General features: G+C 37.0%; 1 protein-coding gene across 3 annotated transcripts in view; it reads right to left on the bottom strand.

The window, feature by feature from the left end:
- UNC13C (unc-13 homolog C) overlaps window positions 1–25,420 on the bottom strand; it is a 164,474-nt gene that overhangs the window by 31,242 nt on the left and 107,812 nt on the right. For 2 of the 3 annotated variants that reach the window (XM_074879935.1, XM_074879937.1), the window contains 6 exons: window positions 13,687–13,813; window positions 12,634–12,730; window positions 12,058–12,201; window positions 10,985–11,062; window positions 6,559–6,636; window positions 6,149–6,178 (listed from right to left, as the gene is read on the bottom strand). In XM_074879935.1, the coding sequence (XP_074736036.1) occupies window positions 6,149–6,178; window positions 6,559–6,636; window positions 10,985–11,062; window positions 12,058–12,201; window positions 12,634–12,730; window positions 13,687–13,813 (554 nt within the window). The remainder of the gene's footprint in view (window positions 1–6,148; window positions 6,179–6,558; window positions 6,637–10,984; window positions 11,063–12,057; window positions 12,202–12,633; window positions 12,731–13,686; window positions 13,814–25,420) is intronic. The other variant, XM_074879938.1, reaches the window with a different exon arrangement.

Raw genomic sequence — 25,420 nt, 5'->3', positions numbered from 1 at the left:
ACTAAGATCAGATTGTGGACATAACACACATTATAGAAAGGTGCATGCAAGTGCTAGATGTTTTAGAGGGCTTTGTGCTCACAAATTGCATGAACAAGTTTGTGTGTGCACAGCTGGAGGCATCTGGCAGGACATCCAGCCTTGTGTATACACATGCTCATGCTCATTAATGCAGTGTCATAGGGAGGAGTGGAATGTAAAGAGGTATGCGGGCTGAAGACCCAGGTGCTAGACACCTGGTGATCTTGTGATGACTAAGAATATGTTAGCAAGACTTTTCAATGCTATTGTTATTTTTGTTTAACTACTGGAAAATATGGTAATTTGAGTGTCTCACCAGGAGTAAAATGTGCACTTTTCATTTATTTTACCATGTGCCCTCTATGTGCCAGCAAGTTCCCAGGGCAGATCAGAGGATCCTCAGGCATCAGTGCTTGACTGGCATCATCTAAATACACCATAGCCATGACCCGCTTTTTCTTTCTGATATGGTAGAGCTCAGATGGGAACTATTATGATGGTTCTATACTGTGAAGTTCTGGGGGGACTTCACAACTGGTAAAGATGTTTTTAGGATGGCCTTGTGCAGTGGAGATAGGTGAGGCAGCTTTAGGTACCTCTGCACATCATACACACTATTGTGGATTATCTTCTGTACATCTTATCTTTCATGCATAAATAAATCAATTGATTTTTTAGTATGAAAAATATGTTCCGCTATGATGCCTTACTTAAAAAACAAAATATTTGGGGGAAAAAAAATTCAGTGGAAGCAGGAAGGGTTATTCTCTCCCTCTTAGATATTCTAAAAGGCTGTAGTTCACAACATGACGACACTGTGCAAAAACATTACAGTTTTGCAAGAACAAGCTCAAAAAGGGATCTTATTTGTGCTTTAGAAGGATCTATTATTTCAGCAATGGTTTGAACAACTGCTGCTAACACATTTTATACCAGGTTTTCTTATTCTCAGGAAAGCAGTGTGGGAAATGCACTATAGCACTGTGCAAATGGTTTGGCTTAACAAAGTTGACAAGCTGCAAGACTTATGCAGGTTGACATCACAACACTCACTGCCTGAGACAGTGACACATAGCTCTCAAAACCACTACGTAAAAGAGGTAAGTTTGATCCATATCAGTGATGAAAAGACTAATTCATTTATCTAAGACTTTCCAGTGACCAAGAGAAGTCCTCAGCGTCCTTGACTTGGCTGACATTGCTTACTAGCAAGGGAGTAACGACAAAAACAACCATCTCTGTTTCATGAGCCAATCTGTTTCTGGATAGTGCAGAGTTATCATAGAAGGGAAGTGTATAAGAACTCAGGTAAATGCAATCTGTAATTCTTCATACTAGTTGCTACTAGTATCAGTTTAAGTAAATAGATACAAACATGCTCAGCTGCAGAAATCTCATCCACCAAGATGTGGTTAAATGATGAATTATAGGGCTAATCTAGCCCTAATGTTACCCTACTCCACAATCAACCAGAAGGAAAGGATGAAAGTGAGACAAAAGGCAATGTTGATCAGCATCAGTGAAGATGTCATATAGGGATATACAGAAATTAAAATGAAATATCTACAGTATTGGGGACTTCTCTTTTTCTCCTCAAGTCTCATCTGCTCCATAGAGTTTGATGAAGAAGGAAAAAAACCCCATGCCTGAATAATTCTTCAGGAAAATAAAAGAAAAAAAGCCCTAACTGAGCAGATTATTATTGGGGGAAAAAAGATGAGTGCCATAATGTGCTGTATCTAATTTAAGCATCGAAAGAGAGAAAAGACTATTTATCCTTTAGCTTCTTGGGTTCTATTGACATATTTAAGAAGGGGAACCTGGGAGCAGTGGTGTGAATTGTGAGAACATCCATGTGAACACCAAGGGCAGTGGAAGAACAGAGGAGGAAGTGGGAGAGGTGTGCCAGAGCAGAGACTCCCCTATACCCCGTGGTGAGATGGCAGGGCTGCCCCCTCTGCCACCTGTGGAGCAGATACCAATTTGTGGCGGGGGGGGGGGGGGGGGGGGGGCGGGGCCACACCAGGACAGGTGACCGCACCCGAAGAAGGCCGGGACCCTGTGGGAAGAAGGCCCCGCTGCTGTAGTTCAGCACTGTGAGGATCGCAACACATGGGGGTGACCCACACACCTGTGGGAGTGACTCATGTCGGGGTTGGTTTGTGGAGTTCTGCCTCCTGTGAGAGGGGGCTGCGCTGGGACAGGGGAGGAATGCCAGGTGTTCCCCCACCGAGGTGGAAGAAGCATCAGGACTGACTGCACCCCCATTCCCTGCCCCCTGCACTGCTGGGGGGAAGGAGGTAGAGATATCAGGAGCAAAGCTGAGCCTGGGAAGAGGGGAGGGGTGGGAGAAGGTGTTTTGAGGATGTAGTAATGCTTCTCACAGTCCTACTCTGTCTGTTAACTGTTGTTGTTAGTGTCTGTATTAAATTTATGTTTTTCTTGCCCTAACAAGTCTGTCTTTTGCTTGTGCCATAACGGATGAGATCATCCTCCCTGTCCTTATTCTCAGTTTCCTGGTTCTTTTGCTTTATTTTCTCCTTCCAAGGGCTGGGGAAAAGGGGGGAGCGAGTAGTGCCTTTGCTTTATTTCCTCCTTCTCAGCACTGGGGAGAAGGGGGGAGTGAGCAGCTGCGTGGTGCTTAGTTGCCCTCTGAGCTCAAACCACAACAGTTGCTCAGGCATCAAAATCTGAATTTTTTTGAACAGAAAACTTATTTCGGTAGTGGAAATGTTATTAACCTGTTAACATGTAAATCATACTTTTCTACCAATTCTTATTTTGCTTGACTTAGGTTTGTAAATATTTGTTATTTTACCATCTTAAATAATAGAGTTAATTTTTACTCACAGCAGAACATACTCATAAATTTGTTGGCACACTTCATAAGATCTGTTAATTATAGATTATTAAACAGATAATCAGAAGTTTGACTTTTTCTGAATGCTAAATAAAAGCAGAGAATAAGAAATATTTGAACATCACTGATTCCAAATGCTGCCTGTCTAAAACTGTGAAATTTTTTATACATACAAGACTTGGAAAAGAATTAAAGATCTGATGAATTTCGCTGCTTTTGACTTAATATGTTAGATTCATCTTTTCCATGCTGTAATTAATGTGTGCTAGCAGGGACATAATCTTGTTAATTGCAAATTTGGTAATGTTTCTATAGGAAACTACAGAGATGTAAATTACTTTTGCATGAGCTAAATGGAACCTCTCTAATCTGAATTCCATTTATCTGCAATTTCACAGGTCTAATTGCTTATAGTTTCCTAATGGGACCACCTGGTTACTTCCATTCAGAAAATAGTTTTACATATTGTATGTACATCTAGTGAAGATACAGGTATTTATCAGGTCTGTCACTTTAATGGTTCTTTTTGTCTCTGATAGATATCACCCTTTCTCCACCCCCTCACCCAACTCTCTAGGTGCAGGGAATTCCATTTTGAGATATTTGGCTGCCACTTCTACAAATACTTAGGCCTCTGACTTTACAGATTTAAAGATGGATACTTCAGAATTATTCTGCTTAAGTCTGGGCCTCTGTCATCCCATCAAAGTCTTTAGGACCACATGTAGATTCTTATAGGAATTCCTAAGCATTACACATAAAGTTGGAACTGAGCTTACCGGAGTGGAAATATGGTTTACCCACAGTCAATGTAATACTGTTGTACATAAACAATCATCTTTTGCTTTCCACCTTTTTTTTGATCCTAATTGCTGTAACTCATTTGTGCCGTGTTCTGCCATCTGGTGAACAGCAACACAAGCATTAACTTTTTTTCTTTCCCTTTTATCAGTTTCCAACTTGTCAGACATCAGAAAATGATTTAGTGCAAACATATGCACTCCTTTTGGACAAAAACAAACGGGAGCTAAATCAGAATTCTACATTAAGATGATCTGTTCCCATGATTTTGGACTTAATTTTTGAAAAAAAATATGCTGGGTTGGATCCCACTTTACTACTTTCACTTTATTATGACAGACTGGTCTCATTTATATAATTTTTTAAGTACCCTTCCTGCTTGGCTACAGCAGAAAAGAAGAGTTAATAAAGAAACTCATATTGTTCAGACTATTTTATTTTAATGGCAGGGGAGCCAAGAGCCCAGGTTTTTCTCTATTTATAGAGCTCCCTGCCTGGCAATATGCAATAGGCCTGCTCGGAGCACAGGGACTGCTGCTTGATTGTGGTGTTTTGACTGCATAGTTTGAAAGACATACTGCTCACAACGTGACACCGAGGAGATTAACAGCATTTAATTTTTCTTAGAATTAGTTTTGCTTCAACTGGAATAGGTCTCATTATTCTGCTGAAAATCATCTGACTTTTTATGCCCTCCACTAGCAAAATATTAAACTATTTTCTCCCTGCAAAGAAACTGCTTACAGATTTTATTGCTGGCTTTGTTTCTTATAATTACCAGTTCAATAAGGCAAATTGGCCATTAGCGTTTATGCTCTTGAAATAGCTAGGGCAATAAGTATTCCAATCTGCGGACAAACATTTTAGGGGCACTTAGATATATGGGTGACAAGAAATTGAGCATGAATGTCCTTTTCTTCAAGAAATTCCCCTAATAATAAACAAACAAAACTTTGAATGTTATTTTTTAGATCTTTTTTCTTAGACCATGAATCAGAGATGCACTTAAGGTACCTAACATAGGGATTTTAGAAAACTATCTCTGAAATCTCTCCAACGGTTGCATGTTGCACCATGGTTGTAGGAAATGTTGCTTTGATATTGTAACACCCTTAATAATCCATCCTCATTAACATCAAAAGGGAAAGCAGAAAGGATGAGAAGCGATGAGAGATTTTGAAAGAAAACTGCTATGAAAAACCCTAATTATTTTTTGACTATATTTTTTATTATATAAGCTATTGGGAGCAAAAGAAAAACCAATATTTTCTTGAGGAAAATGGAACATTTTGGAGATTTAAGAAAATATTCTGATTTGAAAGTAATTTGATAGATAGAGACGTAAAGTGTTACTCAGCTTTCCTCTGCCCTTGTCTTCATCAGGATTTATCGACACTTAGCTGGTTTTATGATTCATGACATTCAACGTGTAGGATTGGATCCAAAACTTAATACAAAAAGTACTTTGCACAGAACATAACAGCAAGGAAGACAAGATTATTTGTAATATTCGGAGAGTGAAAGGGGATTAATAAGAATCACAAAAAACATAGCTACGTCTGGATGATAAATATCTATTTTCAAAGTTTGATACAAAAATTTTAATGATGACAGGGCTACAGAATTTTATTTCATGTTCTCTGGGGTAGGAAGTATTTTTGCCATGGCAGCTTCAAGAAGCTATTGCTAGCTCAACAAAACCTCCACACCATGGAGTTAATCTGTAGGTTCATCTGAAAGGTGATATTCATTGCGTGACACAGGGGACTATCTTACCCCTGCAATGTCCCACTGAGGATGTGAAAATATGAAGTAATGTATTGTCCAAGTCTCTCTATAATGTGCTCACATTAGATCAAAGTTTTGTGAAACTATCAAACGACAGTCTCAACAAGAAAAAGCTGATGTACGTGTAACTTCGTTTTTAAAGCCAGCTACTGATAATAAGGATATTATATTCATGATCTAAACATTGCTTTTAATAAGAAGACAGGATACTATATCTTGAAAAGATGTTAATTTCTTCATTAGCTTTCAAAACAGTCAAAGACTACAGTCAAAAAAGTATTGAAGCACATGTTTGTGTCCTTTTACTGTTGACAGGAATTCAAGCATTTTTAAGTCTTCTGAAATATAAAAAGAGATAAAGCTAAGCATGTTCTGGACTGTTGAGTAGCAGCTCTTGGTGAAATGGTGCCAAATCTTGAATGCAGGCCCTCAGATACTGAAAAGTGCACTTAAAAAATGTTTTATAGATTTTTTAGAAACTCTGAAAGTCTTTACACTATCTGCCTAGTCAAACCTTTAAATTTAGAGTGTCAACTGAATGCCCAAGCATAGCTCTTTTTGATTTTTAGATCATAGGGAATTACACAAATGCATCAATGGAAATTAGTAGGAAATGTGACTGTTCTTAGCCTTAGAAAATGTGGTCAGGAATAATAAAAGATGCTTACTATCACAAACCTCATAAGAGAATCTCTCTCCTTCTTTCTTCTGTTTAGTGGATTGCAAGTCAAAGGCATTAGACAAAGACATGACACATTACAGACAAAGCACAAAGCACATATTCTACAAAATTTTCAGATACAGGCAAAACGTACCAATACATAAAAAAGCAAAGTATAGTCCAATACAAACATTAAAATAAAGCTGGCGCTACAGATTGCAACACAAAACACCCAGTGCTCGTTGAACTTTACAGATCATTAGCATGTTAATGTGAAATAGTGTTAGGTCTTTCTAGTATTGTCAGGACATTAAATAGTTCTTGTACACTTTTTTTTCTTTTTTTTAAACATTTTGATTTTCTTGAAAACATGGTGCTAATGATCTCTAAGGAACTTTGAATGCACCAGGAAACAAATATGACTCACCTCCTTTCCTCCCATCGACTCAAACATTTTCTCAAGCTGGACTCTTAATTGTTGAATGTTGTTCATCAAGATACAGGGCTATAAAGAGAACACTAAATGTGAGAATGTGCATGTTGTGTTCCTTTTATGTATGAATATGTGTATTCACAGCCTCTGGGCTGAAGACCAGTTCTTCAGCAGCCCTACATTCACGCTATTGTGTTTTTTAGAGGAGGATCTCAGGATCCTAACCACTGCTGCCTTCCCTTCCTTCTTTCATTCACACTCCTCTTTGCCCAGGCAGCAAACCCACTCAGCCAGTGCCTGCCCATTATGCCCTTAAGACCGTGTTGCCCCACAGGAAACTGAACACCTTCTTCCAACCAGCTGGGCAGTTTTCAGATCCCAGTATTTCACGTCCTGGACCTTACATCCCGTGTAGTTGCTAGTCATACTTAATACAATTACATTGGGTGGATTAATGCAAGTAGTACATTATCATCTCTTGGCGAGTAGACACAATAATGATCAAAGTACTTTAGGAGTGAAGATAGACTGAGGGAAAGGGATTGACAAATTGCTTTTTATACCCAGTCCTTGCAGAAAACTGACAGCACTGTAACCCAGATAATGGCTGATGCTTAAGTGTTTGAATCACAGAATCATCTACGTTGGAAAAGACCTTGAAGATCATCCAGTCCAACTGTTAACGTAACACTGACCGTTCTCAACTCCACCAGATCGCTAAGAGCTATGTCAACCTGACTGTTAAACACCTCCAGGGTAACTGGCCGCCAACTGCATTTAACTCAGTGAATAAATCACCAGGCAGTTTTGTTAATAGCAAGATAATATTTCAGAAATGTAGATTTTGCATTGCTTGAAAAATTGGTGAATTAATTAGGCAATAGAATTTTGTAAACATACTATTTTAGTCTAAAAAATTGATGTTTAAGCTCATTGTTTTTAAGGCAGAATACAGAGCCACACTGTAAAAAACAGCAATTGCTGGATAAACGTAAGGTAAAAAGTAAAACATGGATAAAATTAAGCAGCTTATGACAAAATTATGGAAGAAAGGATCTATTACTAGAACTTTGTGTACTCAGATGACATTATATGCTAGTTTGGTATGGTGCAGGGGAAGCAATAAACAATACTTGCTAGAAGAGTTCTGGTTGGCCAAGGTCAGTGTGTTCTAGTGCATGATTAGATTAATTTAGACACTGAAATAATGCATTTCAATAAAACACATATACTTTTATCAGACAGCAAAAAGGTGATGGAATGATTACAGTGATTGACACTCATTTGTACCTTTCTACCTAATAGCATGTTCCAATGTAGTGCTGAAACATGGTGTGATTAGACTTTGGTATTCAGAAGGTCAATAATATGATTTAGTTTTAATTCTACATTACTCTCAAAGGAATTTGGTGTCAGAGTCCTTCTCAACTGAAGGAAAAAAAAGAAATTTGATCTAACTTCTTAATACTTACATTACTGCTCCCCAGTAAAGCCTGCTATTTGTCCTCCTGCAAAAGACAGCTGGCTCTGTATAATGGTTGAAATATCACCTGTCTTCCTGTTTCCTGAAAAATCCACAAACCCCACTTCTATTTGTTTATCTACCTTCTATTAATTTATGATCGCTAAGACTGTCCTCCTCTCCTGTGCTATGTCTTCTCTTCTGACATATTCATTATTCTGGAAACTATCTGCAGTATCACAGATCAATGATTATGATTTCTGATGGGGCAATAAGTAGCTGAATATAACATCTTGGTTCTTTTGTTCAAAACAAGTGCAAATGCCTTAGGCAATATACTGAATCTATGAGGTAAGTACTTCATACGGAGGCAATTTTCAGAGTTTCCTCTGAGGCTAGCTAAGGTTGCTCTTTCAGAGCCTAAGCCTACCTTGGCTCAATGGAAAATTTTCTGTTGCTGTCAGTAAATAACAGAACCAGAACTTAAAAACATTCTCATCTTACTGTTTCATTCTTATCCTGCCCTTCAGAATACTTTTTGCAGCAATTTACAGGAATCAGACAGCCAGACACAACAACAGGTAAAAGTGAGTGGCAAGTACAATACATAAAACCAGGTTTGTTTGTAAACTCTGACAGGAGGTGGAAGATAAGAGGATGTTTTTACATTAGATACATGTCTTTCTGAAAAGCACCTTTGGTATGCTTTTATTGGAACAGTTTATATGCACATTTTATAGTGTTTAATAAAAATAGTATAAGTATTGACTTGAAAAAGACTGCCAAAATCTAACTTTAATCATAAAAAGTATTTGTTTTAATCTTTTCTATCAATTCTAATTCAGGAGATGGACTTTTAATATAGTTGAGATCACCAGATCAAATGGTCTTTATAAAACTAAACATATGTATTTCAAGAAGGTAGCTTCTGTTAGAAATGTTATGTCCCCCAAAGGCATTTGATATAACACTTTATACCAGATGAATTCTATCTAAAGCCTTAGTAGAGATTGGCATACCAGCGTGACTTCAGAAATTCCAACAATCAAAACAATCCATTGGACAGGCCAAAAGACTACACAAACAGTTTGACTCAATGACTCAACACTATGTAACAAAACTAATTTCTTCTAGAAAGCAGTAAGCTTTATTTAATATTAGCATTGAAATGAATAGAGAAAAATATTTCATTCTTTTTTACATTAATTTTTGAGAACAGTTATGGCTTATATTGGGTCAAATACAGAGACAGATTATTTTAGATAAAACTTGTTTTGGACTGATTAACATTAAAGTAGAAGACATGCAATGTATTTACTTCTCCATACCGGAGAGAGAGTGTTGTGTTCTTTTCAGATCTGTATTTGCCCTGGAGATTTGTAAAGTTAAACTTTGTTAAGTTAAAAATGCTTGGAGATTTACATCCTGCTAGATTACAGGGAAAAAAACTGGCAAGATGTGTGCTGGTCTATCGTACATCAACTGGTAACCAGTGACAGGACGTGTAGGAATGGTTCATAGTTACATCAGGGGAAGTTCAGGCTTGACATTAGGAAGCATTTCTTTCCTGAGAGGAGGGTCAAACACTAGAACAGGCTTCCTAGAGCACTGGTCAATGCCCCAAGCCTGTCAGTGTTTAAGGGGCATTTGGACAATGCCCTTAATAACATGCTTTAACTTGGTCAGCCCTGAATTGGTAGGACAGTAGGACTAGATGATCATTGAAGGTCCCTTCCAACTGAACTATTCTATTCTATTTCTATTCTATTCTATTTCTATTCTATTTCTATTCTATTTCTATTCTATTTCTATTCTATTCTATTCTATTCTATTCTATTCTATTCTATTCTATTCTATTCTATTCTATTCTATTCTATTCTATTCTATTCTATTCCATCCCATTCCATTCCATCCCATCCCATCCCATCCCATCCCATCCCATTCCATTCCATCCCATCCCATTCCATTCCATTCCATTCCATCCCATTCCATTCCTGGCATATTTCCTAGTGTTTCTACACCTATAAAACTGATTCTCTTTACATAATGATTGCCAAACTTGGTCTGGTGCTTTTACGCTTCTCAAATGCTGAAAAGATTCAGTACCACCAGAAGAAAGATATGTGGTTATCTACTGAAGTGAGTTTTTTCAATGTGTTTACTGCAGAGGGATTCAAGGTTGAAAATACCTGAAGTGGGAAGTTAACTCTGAGACATGACATGTCTATATACATAGAAGTCACTCCTCTGCAAAAAATTGTATACAAAACTTCTACTTAAAGTTACAAGAACAATTTTCCTTTGTCATGTTAAGCTACTGATAATGATTTGCTTAACCACATCTTTAGTGTGCATATCTCTTTCATTTCTGAGTCCATGGCAATCTGGTCCTTCACTAAGGAGTCCCTTGTAAGCAGTGAGGCACAAAATAGCAGATGATTTTCATCTCACTGCTGCATGGATAAAGATGCAGAGAGTGAGTGGCAGTAGCAGAAAAGTCTGCACACACTCCTTGCATTATAAGAATGATCTTATAAATTCTTTAGTGAATAAATTGATAAAAAGAAGCAAGCCAATGCAAAATGAAAACTCAAACAAAAATACTTTCTTCTGTTTGGAAAAAAGGATGAAGATACATTCACCATTGTATAAGGCTGTTATCCAGGGAGAATTTCTGACCGTCTTGTAATTTTTTTTTCTACTTTAATACTGAAATTATTAACTAGGATTCTTAACTAATTCCACCTATTCCAGCTTTTCACAGCAATGTAAACAGCTATGAAAACATGCTGACGTATGAAAACATGCTGACCTTATTAAAAAATAAAGCAAAACAAAAATCCCTTCCTCCATTCATGCTTTTTCTCAAACACAAAAGTGATTACATTTTCAAAAAGTACAGTAAATCATTTAAACGTAGTCTCTGAGGCAGAAATAAAACACAGCTTTTTTACTCACCACATTTTCTTTATCACAATATGAGCTGAAGTAATTTGAAATAATTACAGCATACTGAAGAAGCACTTTGTTGATAGTCTAGGAGAGGAGAATAATATTTTAAATGGTAAATTTAATCATGTAAAACAAAAATAATAAAAAAACAAAAAAGGTTTATATAAGTTATAGATTTTACAGGTGCTTACATGTTTAGTATGTAGTATTTTTTCAGATATAAGCAATCCTGTGTGCATATTTTCAAATCCCTGCACAACAGATGGTGGTTTATTCTTAATGGAATGTAATCTTCAATAGCAGAGATACTTTAATTTTAGTCATACTGGTTTTGAGAAGCATTGAGAGCTCTACTCCTTTCAACGTGCTACATACTTCATGAAATAGTAGCAAGCTCAAAAAATCCTCTAGGGTGACAATGCACAGATTAAAATATAATGGAAAAACAAGACCAAGGGAGCACTATTCAAAGCCTGGCAATATGAGCTTACCTTACAATAATCATGTAAATAGGAAATTTGTTTGCAAATGGAAAAGTGTTGCAATGGAAGAACAGGAATAAATGTAAATGCAAACTTTTCTAAAGCCAACAGGACTGTAATGGAAATCTAAAACTTGTGAGGAAATATAATCCAAATGGAAAGCTGGCCTGACAAATTTGAGTTTATCAAACAGCAGATGAATAAGAACTACCATCTCAGGGCTTCAACCAACAATACTTTATTGCCATACCTTGGATTTTTCCTTCCCTCGCATTGACTAATTAGATAATTGCATTTCACTGAATTGCTCCATTAATGGAATTGTAATCAGTGCTTATCAAGAATAATAATTGATTCCATAACATATATGTATATGAAATCTCAGAGAGGATATAACTTCTCAAACTGGTAAATGATTTTGACAAAGTAGATGAAAAACAGTCTTAAGGCACAGACAGCATGTCTTTCTAAGGATCCCAGTCAGAGATAGAAGAGATTGATTCTAAACAACATTGGAATTACTTTAGTTTTTAAGTACATGGTAAAACAATGTCACTCTCTCTGAAGCTTAGTTGAGATGCACTGGTTTTAATTTACCTTTGCAAATCTTCTCATTAAATGAGATAGTGCTTCTGGATTAGGACACTCCAGTTTCCTAATAATCTCAAAGCTTTGATTGAGCTGTGTGAAGACATCAACCACAGAACAAGAGAAGAGGGCATGATCTGATGTTTGCTGAAACTAAGAACATTCAAACAAGTTAATGTTTGTTCAGAGATCAAAACTGTATTAAATGATTTTCTTACACTTGAAATTCTTCCTAGAGTCATAAAAAGTAATAAATAAAAACAAATTTTAAAGCAAGTCTCACTGATAATACTGAGAAATGTTGCTTTCACATTTCTATTATTTTCAAACCTCTTATAAACAAAATTCTCTTTCATGAAATCAGTATCACATCAGGGTTTAGTGAAACCATAAATTGAAGTCTATGGGGAATTCAGGCAGATGAAATTAGGGCAGGAATTTTTCCATAGGGTTGTCTTCCAAGAACCATTACTGACTGAGGTGTAACAAGGATACTGTGGGACCAAATGTACTTCTGGTTTTGCAGCACTAAATAACCGTCTTTAATACTTTCTCTATTATTTTATTTGAAAAATAAAGGCTCACCCCATCTTTTTTGTCTCTTTCTAGTGCTCCGTGAAGAAATTCCATTGAGACATCCTCATTTTCATCCAGCCACTGAATGACAAATGGTTCAAACCACCTGAAACCAATTTTGTAAAGTAAAGTAAGTATATTTCATAAAGATCCTGAAAGGAAGGATGCTGTACCACCCAGCAGTTTGGCATCTTCTGTCATCACATCTGTTCTAGTTGCTAAGTCTATCATCCTAGAAAAATTTTTGTCACCAAAGACATTGTGGCTACCAAAAGGTCTTTCAGGCTTCAGTTTCACAATACTCTAACTGGTCTACCTTACTGATGGAAAATTAGCAGTAGCCACCAGAGAAACATGTCCATGTTTTGCAGAGGATCATATCCTGTACATTTTCTAAAATTTTAGAATGTATCTTTTATCAGTATTGGTTCTTTGTTAACATTTATTTTTTAATTGTATGTGAAATAACTTGGATAAAACTTTGCTTTAATAAAACATCAACTGTGTTTTATTTTTCTTTAGTTTATTTTTAAAAATTTTAATGCAATAACAGACCTGAAACCATCTTGGCAAATCAGCAGACTTGCAGAAGATTAAGGAATGACATTATGGATAGCTCATGTAAAAGGACAGGACTGAATGCATTGCAGGAGGAAAGGCGAAAATGAAAGCAGCAGCTGAATACTAACTCAATGCAGTAAGAATAATTTCAGTGGTATATCCCATTAGCATTGTATCTTTATCCAAATTTGGGTATGAAACAAATGCAGGGGCCTATAACTAATACTGCTGCTGTTCCCACATTTCATACCTTCCTCAGGCATTTTCTGGCCAATATATTTTGTCATCTATGCAGACCTGCAGTTACAACAGTTGGATGAAGTGTTCTATGAAATAGCTAATCACGCTTCTAACGCTTGGGCTATTTAATGTGATAGAATGAAGAATTTTGTCAGTGCTAGGCACCTTGAGATCTTGCACAAACTTGAGCATAAATATTTGACCAAAATAAACCTTGCACCAAACCCAAACCCATGGGACACTTCCCTATACACTACTTACAGAGAGTATTCAGGCACTGCATCCTTGAAAGCAGAGAGTTCTCGCACATACTCATTATAAAACCATTTCACTTTGAAGTGCAAATTCATATAGTCTGTGCTTTTGCATAACCGCTGCGTTTCATGTTCTGTAAATAGGAGTTGAAATAAAAGCATTTAACGGCATTCTAACAGTAAATAATATTTTTGTGTTTCAGTGCGCTAGAGACGTAATAATACAGTACTTGCATTTTAGAGCACAATTGGTTTGATTTTTTTAGAAGTAGTAGTACCCACAGTTTCAATCTTCAGGTTCTGAGTACCCTCAGGAAAAACAAACTAAAACGAAGACCAGACCACACCACAAGTTAGGCTTTTCAACTGTCTTCACTGCAGTGAGGAAAACCCACAAATTAGCTGACTTCCTGTTCTTTAGATTCTTCTTTGTTTGTTACAAAATGGTTAAGAAGCTGTGTCAGGTGTCAAGTTAGAAGACAACTATAGCTGTGTAGTAGCCAAATGAAGTAACAACTATAAATGCCAGTCCTATATGAATCGATGAAACCTGCATTAGTAAACAGGCTGCATTTATCACATACAGTTAAGAAAAAGAAAGAGCAGGCAGCTCTACAGCCATCTGATTTATACATGGCACAAGTAGAAAGCTGGTTTAGTAAAGTGTTTTTGAAGTTTTTCAAATGGGCTTCACCTTCTTCATGTCCTCCTGTTTTCAACATACTGGATATGCAGATGTTCATGGATGGCAGGAGTCATGGAGCCACCTGTAACCACTTTCTGCGTTTTTAAAGTCTGATTTAATTGCTTTGAACAAATGTCTATCTTTCTTCCAGGATTATGATTCTTATTTTATCTTATCCACTGTGCTCTGCAGTCTTTCCCGTCCCGCCACTTTGGAGCCAGGACAGCTCCATTCTCTCCACTGACTAACGGGCACTTGAACGTTGCTCAAATCTTTCATTTCCTTCTCCCACAGCAGGAAACCATGGATCCACAAATCTTGGACAGAGTAATCCTTCCTTCACTTACTGCTCACAGCTTCCTAAAATCTCCACAGATGTCATCTGTGTCATGTCGCCTGCACATTCTTCCTTAAGCAAAAGACTAATCTCTTCCCAGCTCCCTTAAAAAGTGATCTAATACAGATGCTTGGCAGGAATGACATTCTTGTGTAAATAGTATGCATTAAGAACTTACCTCTTTCAAACCTCCTTTTTGCTCCTTACTTTTGCTTGCATCACAACATAGTATTACATAAATTTTTCACATGTATTTGGACGTGAACTGATTTTATATAACAATGAGAGCATGCCATCCTCTGTCATACACACACCTGAAAATACCACTCAGTTCTCTGTCAGTGCAAACGCACTGTGAAATACACATTCTGTGTTCCTCAGGTCTGACTAGGTACAGTAACAGGAAATTTTTAGTTTTATTATTGTGCCAAATCAGCACTCCAGTAATATCACCGTGCCGTACAAGAAATAAGTGTTTCTGAAGCATATTAGTATGCAGTGAATTACTAAGTTTTGTGGGAATCAGCTTATGAAGTGCCCCCGTGGGCTCTTATTGCCTTTTTAGCATTGTGTTAGCATTTTCACCTTCAGTGCCTTTTCATCACACTCCAGGATAAATCAGTAAATCAGTTTCGGTCTAAATATTGCATTTGTTCATGCCCAATCACTACTTGAGAGTATTACAAATTCGCCCTAGCATAACATCATTGGTTACTAGCCTTAAACAAAGCCACAGCAAGAGAGATATATGCCTACTGTCATGGTTCTTACTTTCTACAAACCTGAAGAATGTTATTTTTTTATTCTGGTAGGAGTTTTTCCACAATCTGTTATTGAGACCAGCCTTTGACTGAGAACAATTATCTTATTGCTATCAAATTCACTGCACATCTACTGCTTAAAATCTGTCTTATACTGCATGCCAAAAGAGTAGAAATGTGAAATGAATAGCATTTTTTCATTCAAGCATGGATGGAATATTAGGTTATACAATGCAACTTAAGAATGTTTGCTATAGTATCACAAGCCAAGCAAATGCTTATTTCAATTTGAGAAATGAGCTGCTGCCGATGATGGGCAAACTTGTCCAGGAGAGTATGACTTCTACAATACCATTCATTGATATTTTCTTTTTAAAGTGAAGGTCTAAATTATTACACATTAGAAACGAGCACAAAAGTCATTCATGAATAATTGAGGTTTTTTCTCCAGGCTGTTATACCTTGAAAAGAATATTTAAAAAGAGTCTCCTAGGATATTACTTGTAGCTACATGTAAGTGAAAATCATCCTCAATTCCTAATATCAACCTATGAGAACATCAGAAAATACTTCAACATGATCTACAAAGTCATTTTGTATCCATGCATAGTACCTCTTCAGTTTATATAAACCAAAGAACAGAGAAAGCAGGTGCCCATATGAGTCAGCTCACGACAAATTTAACTGGATAATATTAGATGTGTTTATCCACATGGATTTCAGTTAGAAAGCACAGGAACATGACTGTAGGCATTCTGAATTTAGATTAGGACCCGCAGATTGCTTTCCTAATTTCTGAAAAACTTGCACAATTTAATGTAAATGTGTGACAACACAGGATATAAGTATGCAGTTTGGAGATCTGTGTCTTTTTTCCTGGAAGGAAAGCTGGTTTCCTATATGGATATATCCATTTTGGACTTTCTGGAAGACAGATGTAGTAGCTGCACAATACAACTCTTTCTAAAAAAGTTCACTCTTGCTTTGCAAAATTATTGTAATACTGAGTCAGTCTTGAACTAAACCTGCCAATTGTATGCTGTGCAAATGTGCTCAGCAGAGATTATGATAGAAATACCAGACCCTTCTCATAATTGATTCTAGATAAATGGAATCTCCACTATAGAAAATTTGGTATTATTAATCTTTTTTTTGGTGTTGCTACTTTTATGAAAAGTTCCTTGTAGTGCTGCATATTTTTATAAGCATCTATTAATCTACTGAGTTTCATAACAAGGATATCTGCAGTTCCCATTAGTGATAATGGCACATTATTCTATATTACTGTCTCATGAATCAATGAAAAAACCACTAATAAGATTTCTGTAAACTGTAAAATCTGTAAACTGTAATCTGTGTGTATGGGGCACTTTAGCTGCTTTTATCTATCGCAGTTCCAGCAAGACTATCGTTTTTACAGTATTGATTACACAGTGGGGTTTTTTTATTATCTCCCCAGGGGTAATGCTGTGATGCACATCTGCTTTCCACAGGTTTGCAGTAATTGACATTGTAACTGCAACTACAACGAAAACGGTATCAACAGTTTCATCTGAGCTGTTCAAATTACAATTACAGCAACAACTTCAAGAAGACTTTCAGTAAGCAACAGGACTGAGACAAAAGAAATAAAATCTGCTGTTCAGGTGCTGTTTGTGTAACCAAGAAAGAGACTTTTTTTAAAAAAATGTATGGCATTAATATAGGCAAATGTGTTTGGTGCGTGATGAAATCAGCCATGGACCTGGTGACACTGTATCTAGCAAATAATCTAACTGCAGGCAATTGTTCTTTTACAGAAAAATGTATAAAGAGACATTGTAGGAAGGATTATAACCTAAGGTACTTTCCTCACAGGCCTGTGACCAAACAGCAATACTTTGGAATCATGTTTTATTTCTTGCTCATTTTTCCAGCAATTGCTAAAGAAAGCCAAGGAGATTTTCATAAGGCAGCAAACAAAGAGAAAGTGCAATACAACTAGTGAGTTTTGGTCTGATTTGTAGTCTGGTTTGTAGCATCATAGTATTTCGTCAATAAAGTCATAATGATGACTTATTAAGCAGAAACATCTCCATGATGCTAAGGATGTAATGCCATTTAACAAACTGGAATAGAACCTCCTTCACTGTAGAATCCTTTTTCCTTTTTAACCTTGAGGTAATAACATCGCTCTGAGTATCCATGTAATTTTTGATACGCATTAGTTGCTAAAAAGGGAAAAAAGGGTAGTCTACCAACCTTCATAAAAGATGAACATTTTGAATATTCAGGTAATCAAGTCTAATTGTCCCTTATTTGGATACAAAAGCTAAGAGCAATTTTTTTTTTTTTCTACAGCAGTTTCCTAGCCACTGTTCTTTGTAACAACATCCAGTTAAACTGCTTGAAGGATTCTAATGAGGTAGTTTTACAGTGTGTTTCAAATCCTTATGAACAAGAACTGCAAGAAGGAAATTTGTCTGTAAAAACTAGATGTACATAAATATATAGGAATATCTAACAAAAAAGCTCGTCCAGTTTCCAGGCTTTAAAGATAATGTTTCAGAGATTAATAACTACTACAAAGAATATTTATGTGTAGCAAATTAATTATATCACAATCAGTTGGCTTGACTGTTACATACATGCTATTGCACCACTGTTTATTAAAACAAATGATTGAGACTAAACATAATGGAATTGTGTTTGGATTAACTGCAAAATTTCCCATCAAAAATCAGATGCTATTTTCAACCATTGTGACATAACTCCATATTATTTGCAATAATTACTTACCAGTCATTCTAGAGACTACCAGCTGCATATTTTATCTATTTCTTTCAGAACTGCTGTTTCAGAAAACCTGCTATTTACAAACTTTCAGTCATAGAATTGGGAAGTATATGCATGGCACAAGCTGAGTATGGCTAATGGAAGAAGAGCTCTTAAGGAAGTCCTACGAGGAATGATATTGACTGAGCAAGAACTGGTATTACTCCCTCTGAACCACTGTGGAAACATCACGTCAGTGTGATGCACCTATGTTTTGGATAAAAGTAGAAGTTAATGTTTTCGGTACTTGATCCCAATGCAATTTCCCTACACTACAAGAGTTGCTGTGCCACTGCCTCTTTTAATGTGGGTCTTATGCTTATAGTGCTCTAGACTTAATCCCTGTGCTGCTGAAATGAACTGGAAGACTCTCTTTGAATGTAACATAGTGGATCAGGCCACAAATGAAGAAAAATAGAAACTCAAAGTTTGTTACTGATTTAGAAGGAAACATTAGATTCTACTAGACATCTCATCCCAGAGTTCTTGTACTTAGCTCAAAGGCAATGGAAGTCACTGGTTTTTAGCTGAAATACAGAGCAGGATGCAACTAATTGATAATTATATATAATTTACATTGATTTTGATAACATGAAATACTACTGGCCTTTCTGAAAGCTCTCTTTGTGTCAAGATAAATATAATAAACCAAAAACTGAAAAACTTGTGTCATTACCTCCTTTTTTGGATTGCACTTACAACTGATTTACAACTAAAAGTACCCTCTAATTCTCCTTTAAAAAATATATTGTCTTTCATAAGAGACTTCTACATATTCAATCTTTTCTCTGCATTTACTTGGAAATTTTCATTAAAATATCTTTGACCTCTTCACAGACATAATGGTTTACACCTTGAACATCTCTATGAGGTGATTAAGCTGTGCTATTACATTTTACAAATTAGAAACTGAGCTATAGGGAGACCAAGTGAATTTACTAAGGGAACATGCATAAATTATGAAAGGCAGTGTAGATCTTCTTCAAAGATTTCTTAACCACAGAGTCATATTTCCTCGCTGAACAGAGCCCAGGGAGGGAAGGCAGACTGTCTCTTTCTGAATTGTGAGAAAAAATGGATTTACTGTTCTTTTTTGTCTTCTCGCCTGCAGTGGAAGTGGGCTAATCAATCCTTGACTTAATGCAGTGCACTTTAAAAGCTGATATGACATTGCCTTTTAGATTCAAGGAGGAGCTCTCAAAGCGAGAGGCCATTTGCTCAGAGTGCTCTGCTTTGCTTCACATTTCACAGCAGGTACAATGACTTCAGGGACACCTGCTTAACATCTGAAAAGGCAGAGCTGTGCATTGCTTTCTGGAAGAGGTAAACTGCTTATGGGAACTTCAAGGACATCAAATACCAATGTTACATACTATCTGAGAGATGCAACATGCAACACCATGAAGGATGTGTGAATCTGCTGCAAACAGCCCTATTTTCTACACAAAACATTGCATTTGCCATTTTTTAGCTACTGTCTTATTCTGCCTAATCATTTCAAATTACTTTAGGCAAATTAACTTTGATATCTTCTTAGCATTACTTAGTTGGGTTTTTTTACTCCTTATTGAAAATTTAGCCAGAAAAGTTCCAGAAAAGTGGATGGATATATCACCGACAGGGCAACTCAAGATGCAAGATACGTAGCTTGATTAAGCACAAACTTGCTCTGTCCTGCTTGCAACTAAGTGTTGCAGATGAGTGACTTAAATCACTTAAGGTAGGGGGCGGGTGGGGAGGGCTGAGTGCATCCATCACACTAAGACAAAGAAAAATGCCAGTACAGCAAATAATTTAATAACATCAACATCAGTATAACTTTTATCCTTCAATATCACATCAGAGTGAAATTTGTACAATGAAAGCTGAACAGATCAATAATATTCAAAGAACAAACACTCAGAGACAACATTCTGTCTTTGGATATACACGGCTACTATTGATTATAGAAGGAAATAAGCAGTTGCTTCCAAGGACTGAAATCATCTAAATTGTGCTTTTTTGCTGTTAGTGGAATTCTTGCTTTGTGCATGAATTGCCCATGGAAAGCCTAAGGAAATGCAAGCTATGAATGGAGCAGAAGAAGTGGTCCATCCTATCTGATACAAGAACTATGATGAAGATTAAAGCCCTGGTACTGAAGAACATGATGGAAGTTTCAAATACTTTGTACGGAAGTTTCAGCATTTATTCCAAGTAATCACATAATCAGAAATTAATAAAAGAGGAAAAGTAATGCTGGTGTAGGAATCCAATTTACATTGATTAGGCTTTCATAAACTTCTAATATGTATAAAAATTGCAAAATAAAGAGAGAATATACATGCTTCTTGGAAACCACTGCTTCTCGGGAAATGTTATCACATAATTTAATGCTACATTATAATGCTTGAATCTGGGAGGAAAAAAGAGAATAAATGTAATAAAGGCAGCCTTAATTGTATTGGGTCTTAACTCTGAATACACAGCTGCATCTTCATTGTAACTTTTATGACAGGCTACTTTCATTTATTTCTTATTTCATTTTAGAAAAATGTATCTTTCCACAAAGGAAACATTTAGACTTGATTCTCTGCTCTTTGGCTCGTCACAAGAGTGCAAAGTGAGCATAAAATATTACCAAATAGGCATGGTAGCATTTTATAAGTGATTAACAGAATGAAGTACAAACCAGTAAGAATCAGGCAGCAGGATAAATGTGAGGTTGAGCTTTAATAAGTACCCGTGTTGTATCCAGCTCTGCCTGTAAAGCAGAAGCAAAGGCAACACAGAGGTGTTCTCTAATTGTTACCCAGCAAATTGCACTTAAGACTTATTAAAAGATAATGTGGAAAAAAGCAGTTTTAATGGATTTATCCTATTCTTGTAGGGGTGCTGGAACCAGTATCAAATATTTAATTTAGAACTAATGCACTTGCCTGTAAGAGGAACATTGCCTGTGCACATATAGGAGAAAAAAGGCACCAGTGAATCTCCATTTGTGGAAAAGTCCTGAAAGTAAAAGACTGAGTCTTCAACTTAACAACACAGAGGCTGGGAGAAGAACAGTTGTTTGCTGTATGAGCAAAGCTTTTACAAAGTGTCCTAATAGACAGGATTAAAAATAGCATTGAGGTTGCTTGTTATTTTAAATTCTCTTTTACTCAAATGTTTTATTCGAGTTGATAAAGAAAAATATTTTGTATTAAGCAAGCTGTCATTGGTTACTGTTTCTAAATGGAAAGAAGTCCAAAACGTGAATGGATTCACAGGGTGAATCCACAGAACTCAAGCAGAGGTGCAGCAGCTAGGTTCTACTCCCCCTGTGGAAATAGAGCCGGGAAGTTTAAGCCCTAGCTGCTGGACTGCCCGACTGCATTAGGGGCACGTCCTGTAGGAGGAAAAGGATGAACGCTTTCTCCATCCAGCAGATGCAGAACTGCACTAAACAGCGCAGGTCCTTTAAGTGAATTTCTGTGGGGACAAAGTCACAATTTTGCTTGATTTTTCTTTTCTTCCCCCCAGTCATAAAATTATATCAGGCAAAAGACATAACTCTAGTTTTTGTAAAAATGTGAGTTGCAATGAAGTTGTATCATCTTACTGGTGAAGAACAGTAATTAAGGACAAGAGGAAAGAAGAGGCAAATTATTCTTCTGGGCTGAGATACCTAATAAACTACAGAGGAGTTCTTGACTGACCCTTGGTATAAGACAGAACTCTCCTCCTGATCCTATAGGTGATGTACAGCCCCTTCAGCTGAACAGAATCCTTCTCCCTTACTTGCTTACTGAACTCATTGGTTTGTGGCAAGGACAGAACCATGTGAGCTATAAATAACCCACAATTATTCATCAATGCAGGGTTCATTTAAAGCATCATTCACAGTCTAACCTATCTAGCATGGTAGTACTAGTATATGTTGACTAGCAAAATTGTCTTTCTCACAATTAGGCAACACTCAGGAAAAGTTTATACACAAATATTTGACAATCAGTGGCTGCCTGAGTAAGAGCTAATAACAATGTTTCAGAATGAGATTTAATATTCAGTGGTTAAAAGAAGATTAAATAAGGACAGAGCTTTCATTATTAAATATATGGGGCAATATACACTGCTGTTATTGGGTGACAACTTTAAATAATGAAGTCAGGCATTCACTGATGCACTACATTTTTTTTTCTAGTAACATCTGGCACCATGAATACACCTACAATCAGACATAAAGAAGCTTTAACTTATTAAGATTACTGTAGACTTGTACCGCAGTATAAACACTCACTAGTACTTATTATTCTGATTATGGTTCAGTATGTAAAATCAAAGAAAATGGGTTAGGGAATAACCAAATGATATAGTGGGCATGTCCCCAAGTACAAGGTTGCGCCATACTGGAGATGTCTGAGGTAGTTCCAAGTAAGAAGACACACTGATACAGCACAACACAATGCCATGAAGAAATATTAATTTAGCTCCTGGGAAAAGTTCTGTCCACTTTATCTGTCTTAATTAGTGGGTCTAATTAACTTCAATGAAATAGTGCCATTTGGTATGGCTACAGTGCTTTTTAGGCAAGCCTGGGGATCTGTCTTGCACATGATGGGTACTTAACTGTATTCTCATACTCACTAAGCTCAGCCCTCCAGTACCTACAGTATGTAGCTGTTAACATTGTCTGATGTGCTGACCAAAGAACATTTCTAACCCCCTCTTCCTCCAATCATGTCACATTCAATCTTATTGACTATCTGCCAAAGTTTATTACGAACCCCAACTGGAATCTCCTTGTCTTTGTCTTTATAGTCTCTGAATTCCCCATGAGACTACATATGACTCTTTATTCCTCAGGTCTCTGGAAAAACAAGGATGTAATACATTTGTTGAAATGTGTGAATGCAGAATGAGATTCATTAGAATAAAAAGGTTTCATATTTTGATACCCTGATGAAACCCTGCATTCTGGTGGATGCTGCCCTGTTCTCCCTTCCGTAACCTCAGCCCCACCTTCCCAAATCTGCTCTGTGGTTTCTTTCTAAGCCAAGACTACATTCTGTCTTAAGGGAAACATTTGTAAATTGTAAGGTTGGAGTGAAAATAGACTTGAAATCTGCCACCAAATGGTGTGACCTTTCTCTGGGCAGCATTAGCCTTTTTTTTTTTTTTTTTCTTTCTATGCTCTTTGTGGTCAGCATCACTCACAGACCTGCCTCTTTGAAATCACTTTATCAGTTACTGTCATGAAAGAGGAATCTGTCAGAGAAACAGGAAGATATTATCTGCTTATACATTGAGGATAACAGCAAACTTAAAAAGCAAACTTACATTAAATGCATAAAATGGTATAATGACTTTTTTGTTCTTCTCCTGTTTTTATAAGGCCTGACACTTCAGAACGTTAGCTTTGCAGGATTGAGACTGTCTACTGCTGTATTTACACAGCAGCTAATTCATTTCTGGCATGATCCTGGTCTTGACTTCTGGCCACTACCAGAATTAGATTATCATAATAACAACAATTAGAATGTTCTCTTTTTAACAGACTGGATAGCCCCAGACATTTGATCTGACCTATTCAAAAGTTAAGAGATACGAAAGATCTGAAAAAGACATTTCTGAGGACATAGAATAAAAACACTTTTGTAATTGCACATCTAATTTCAGCTCATTCCTCTCTCGTCATCTTTTAACCTTCGCATCTTCATACTTGGCAAGAAAAAGATTTCTTACCACATGAAATCAGTAACAAATCACTTGCACTGCTGGTGAAATTCTCTCTCTGTTCTCATTTACAGAATAATTTGAGGACCAGACAGTACAAAAATATTACATCCTGTAAGCTCAGATATGCTTGTGTAAACTAAATGTCAAACAACAATATATAATCTATCATGCAAATCACTGTTAATCTATGAATAACCTGCAAAGAAGTAAAAAAAAAATAATCTACTGAAGTCAGTTCTCAAAGAGAAAAATCACAGAATCATCAAGGTTGGAAAAGACCTTGAAGATCACCTAGTCCAACCATTAACCTAACATTGACAGTTCCCAACTACACCAGATCCCTCAAATATCATACCTTCTCCATGAAAAAATCTATACATAAAAGTAATCCCAAGCTCCTTAGGTCAGAAAAAAATTAAAACTGGTATGGAGTTGAATTGTTAAAGTTTGCATAAAACTTTTAATACTACGCAAAGGCTGAACATTGTTACTAATTTAAAATGGAAGAAAATCTAGAATGAAATGATGAACTCAATACCAGATTTTAGTACAGTTTTGTCTGCAAGGCATGTCAGCTTGGCACGGTGTAGCCCTGATCCCAGCAGCTGTGGAGACCTGAACGGTGCTTTGGGATGCCCTTTCCTCCCTCAGCCCAAAAGCGAGCTGTGTCCCCTGGCCGCAGCCATCCACCCTGTCACGTGCAAATGCGCTGCCTTGGTATTCAGAGACATGCAGCTGCTATACGCTTCTCTAGCAAGAAGCCACTCCTATGGAAGCTGCTGTTCCTTCTGTCTTCTCCATGCGACAACAGGAGCCTCCTAGCTAGACTGTCCTGGGCAAGAATCAAGGGAGAACACAAGGCAGAGAGGTGTAATGGCTGCTGGTGCCCGGCTCAGGGGGCTGTCGGCTCCTACTGCCAAGGAGGTAGGGGCAGTCCTGCTGAGAAGCAGCAATTCTGCCCAGCAGCAGCTGCAGCTCCATCCATCCCCCGAGCAGGAACAGGAGGCATTCATCTCTACAGCAAGAGGACGTAGCCTCAACAGCCATTCTGATCTGCTCTCAGGAAAAAGGAATGTAAACTGGATGCTCCAATACTGGGCTTCTGTTAGAGAATGGAGTTACGACACACTCATTTCCTGAATTTAAGCTGATGGGAGTGTCTGGATATATCTGGGAATATATAAGGTGGGAGAAATCAGAAACAGGATCTTGGATGGGCTAGTTTAATCTTTTTGATCACATCATCAATCCTTTTGCAAACAATGTTGGACTATTTCATTGCTTCTTAATTGGATGCAGAAAGGAATCAACTTGATAACACAAAATATGCTGCTTCAGGAGATTAATACTAAATTGAATCAGGCAAAGATTGCAATCACAGCCCTGGACACTACATATGAACAGATGGTAGCCTATGTCAATAACTTGGAAGGCAAGACTGACA

This window comes from Strix uralensis, chromosome 11 (assembly GCF_047716275.1).
Source record: "Strix uralensis isolate ZFMK-TIS-50842 chromosome 11, bStrUra1, whole genome shotgun sequence".
Lineage (NCBI taxonomy): Eukaryota > Metazoa > Chordata > Aves > Strigiformes > Strigidae > Strix > Strix uralensis.
This window is presented reverse-complemented; position numbering and strand designations above follow the sequence as displayed.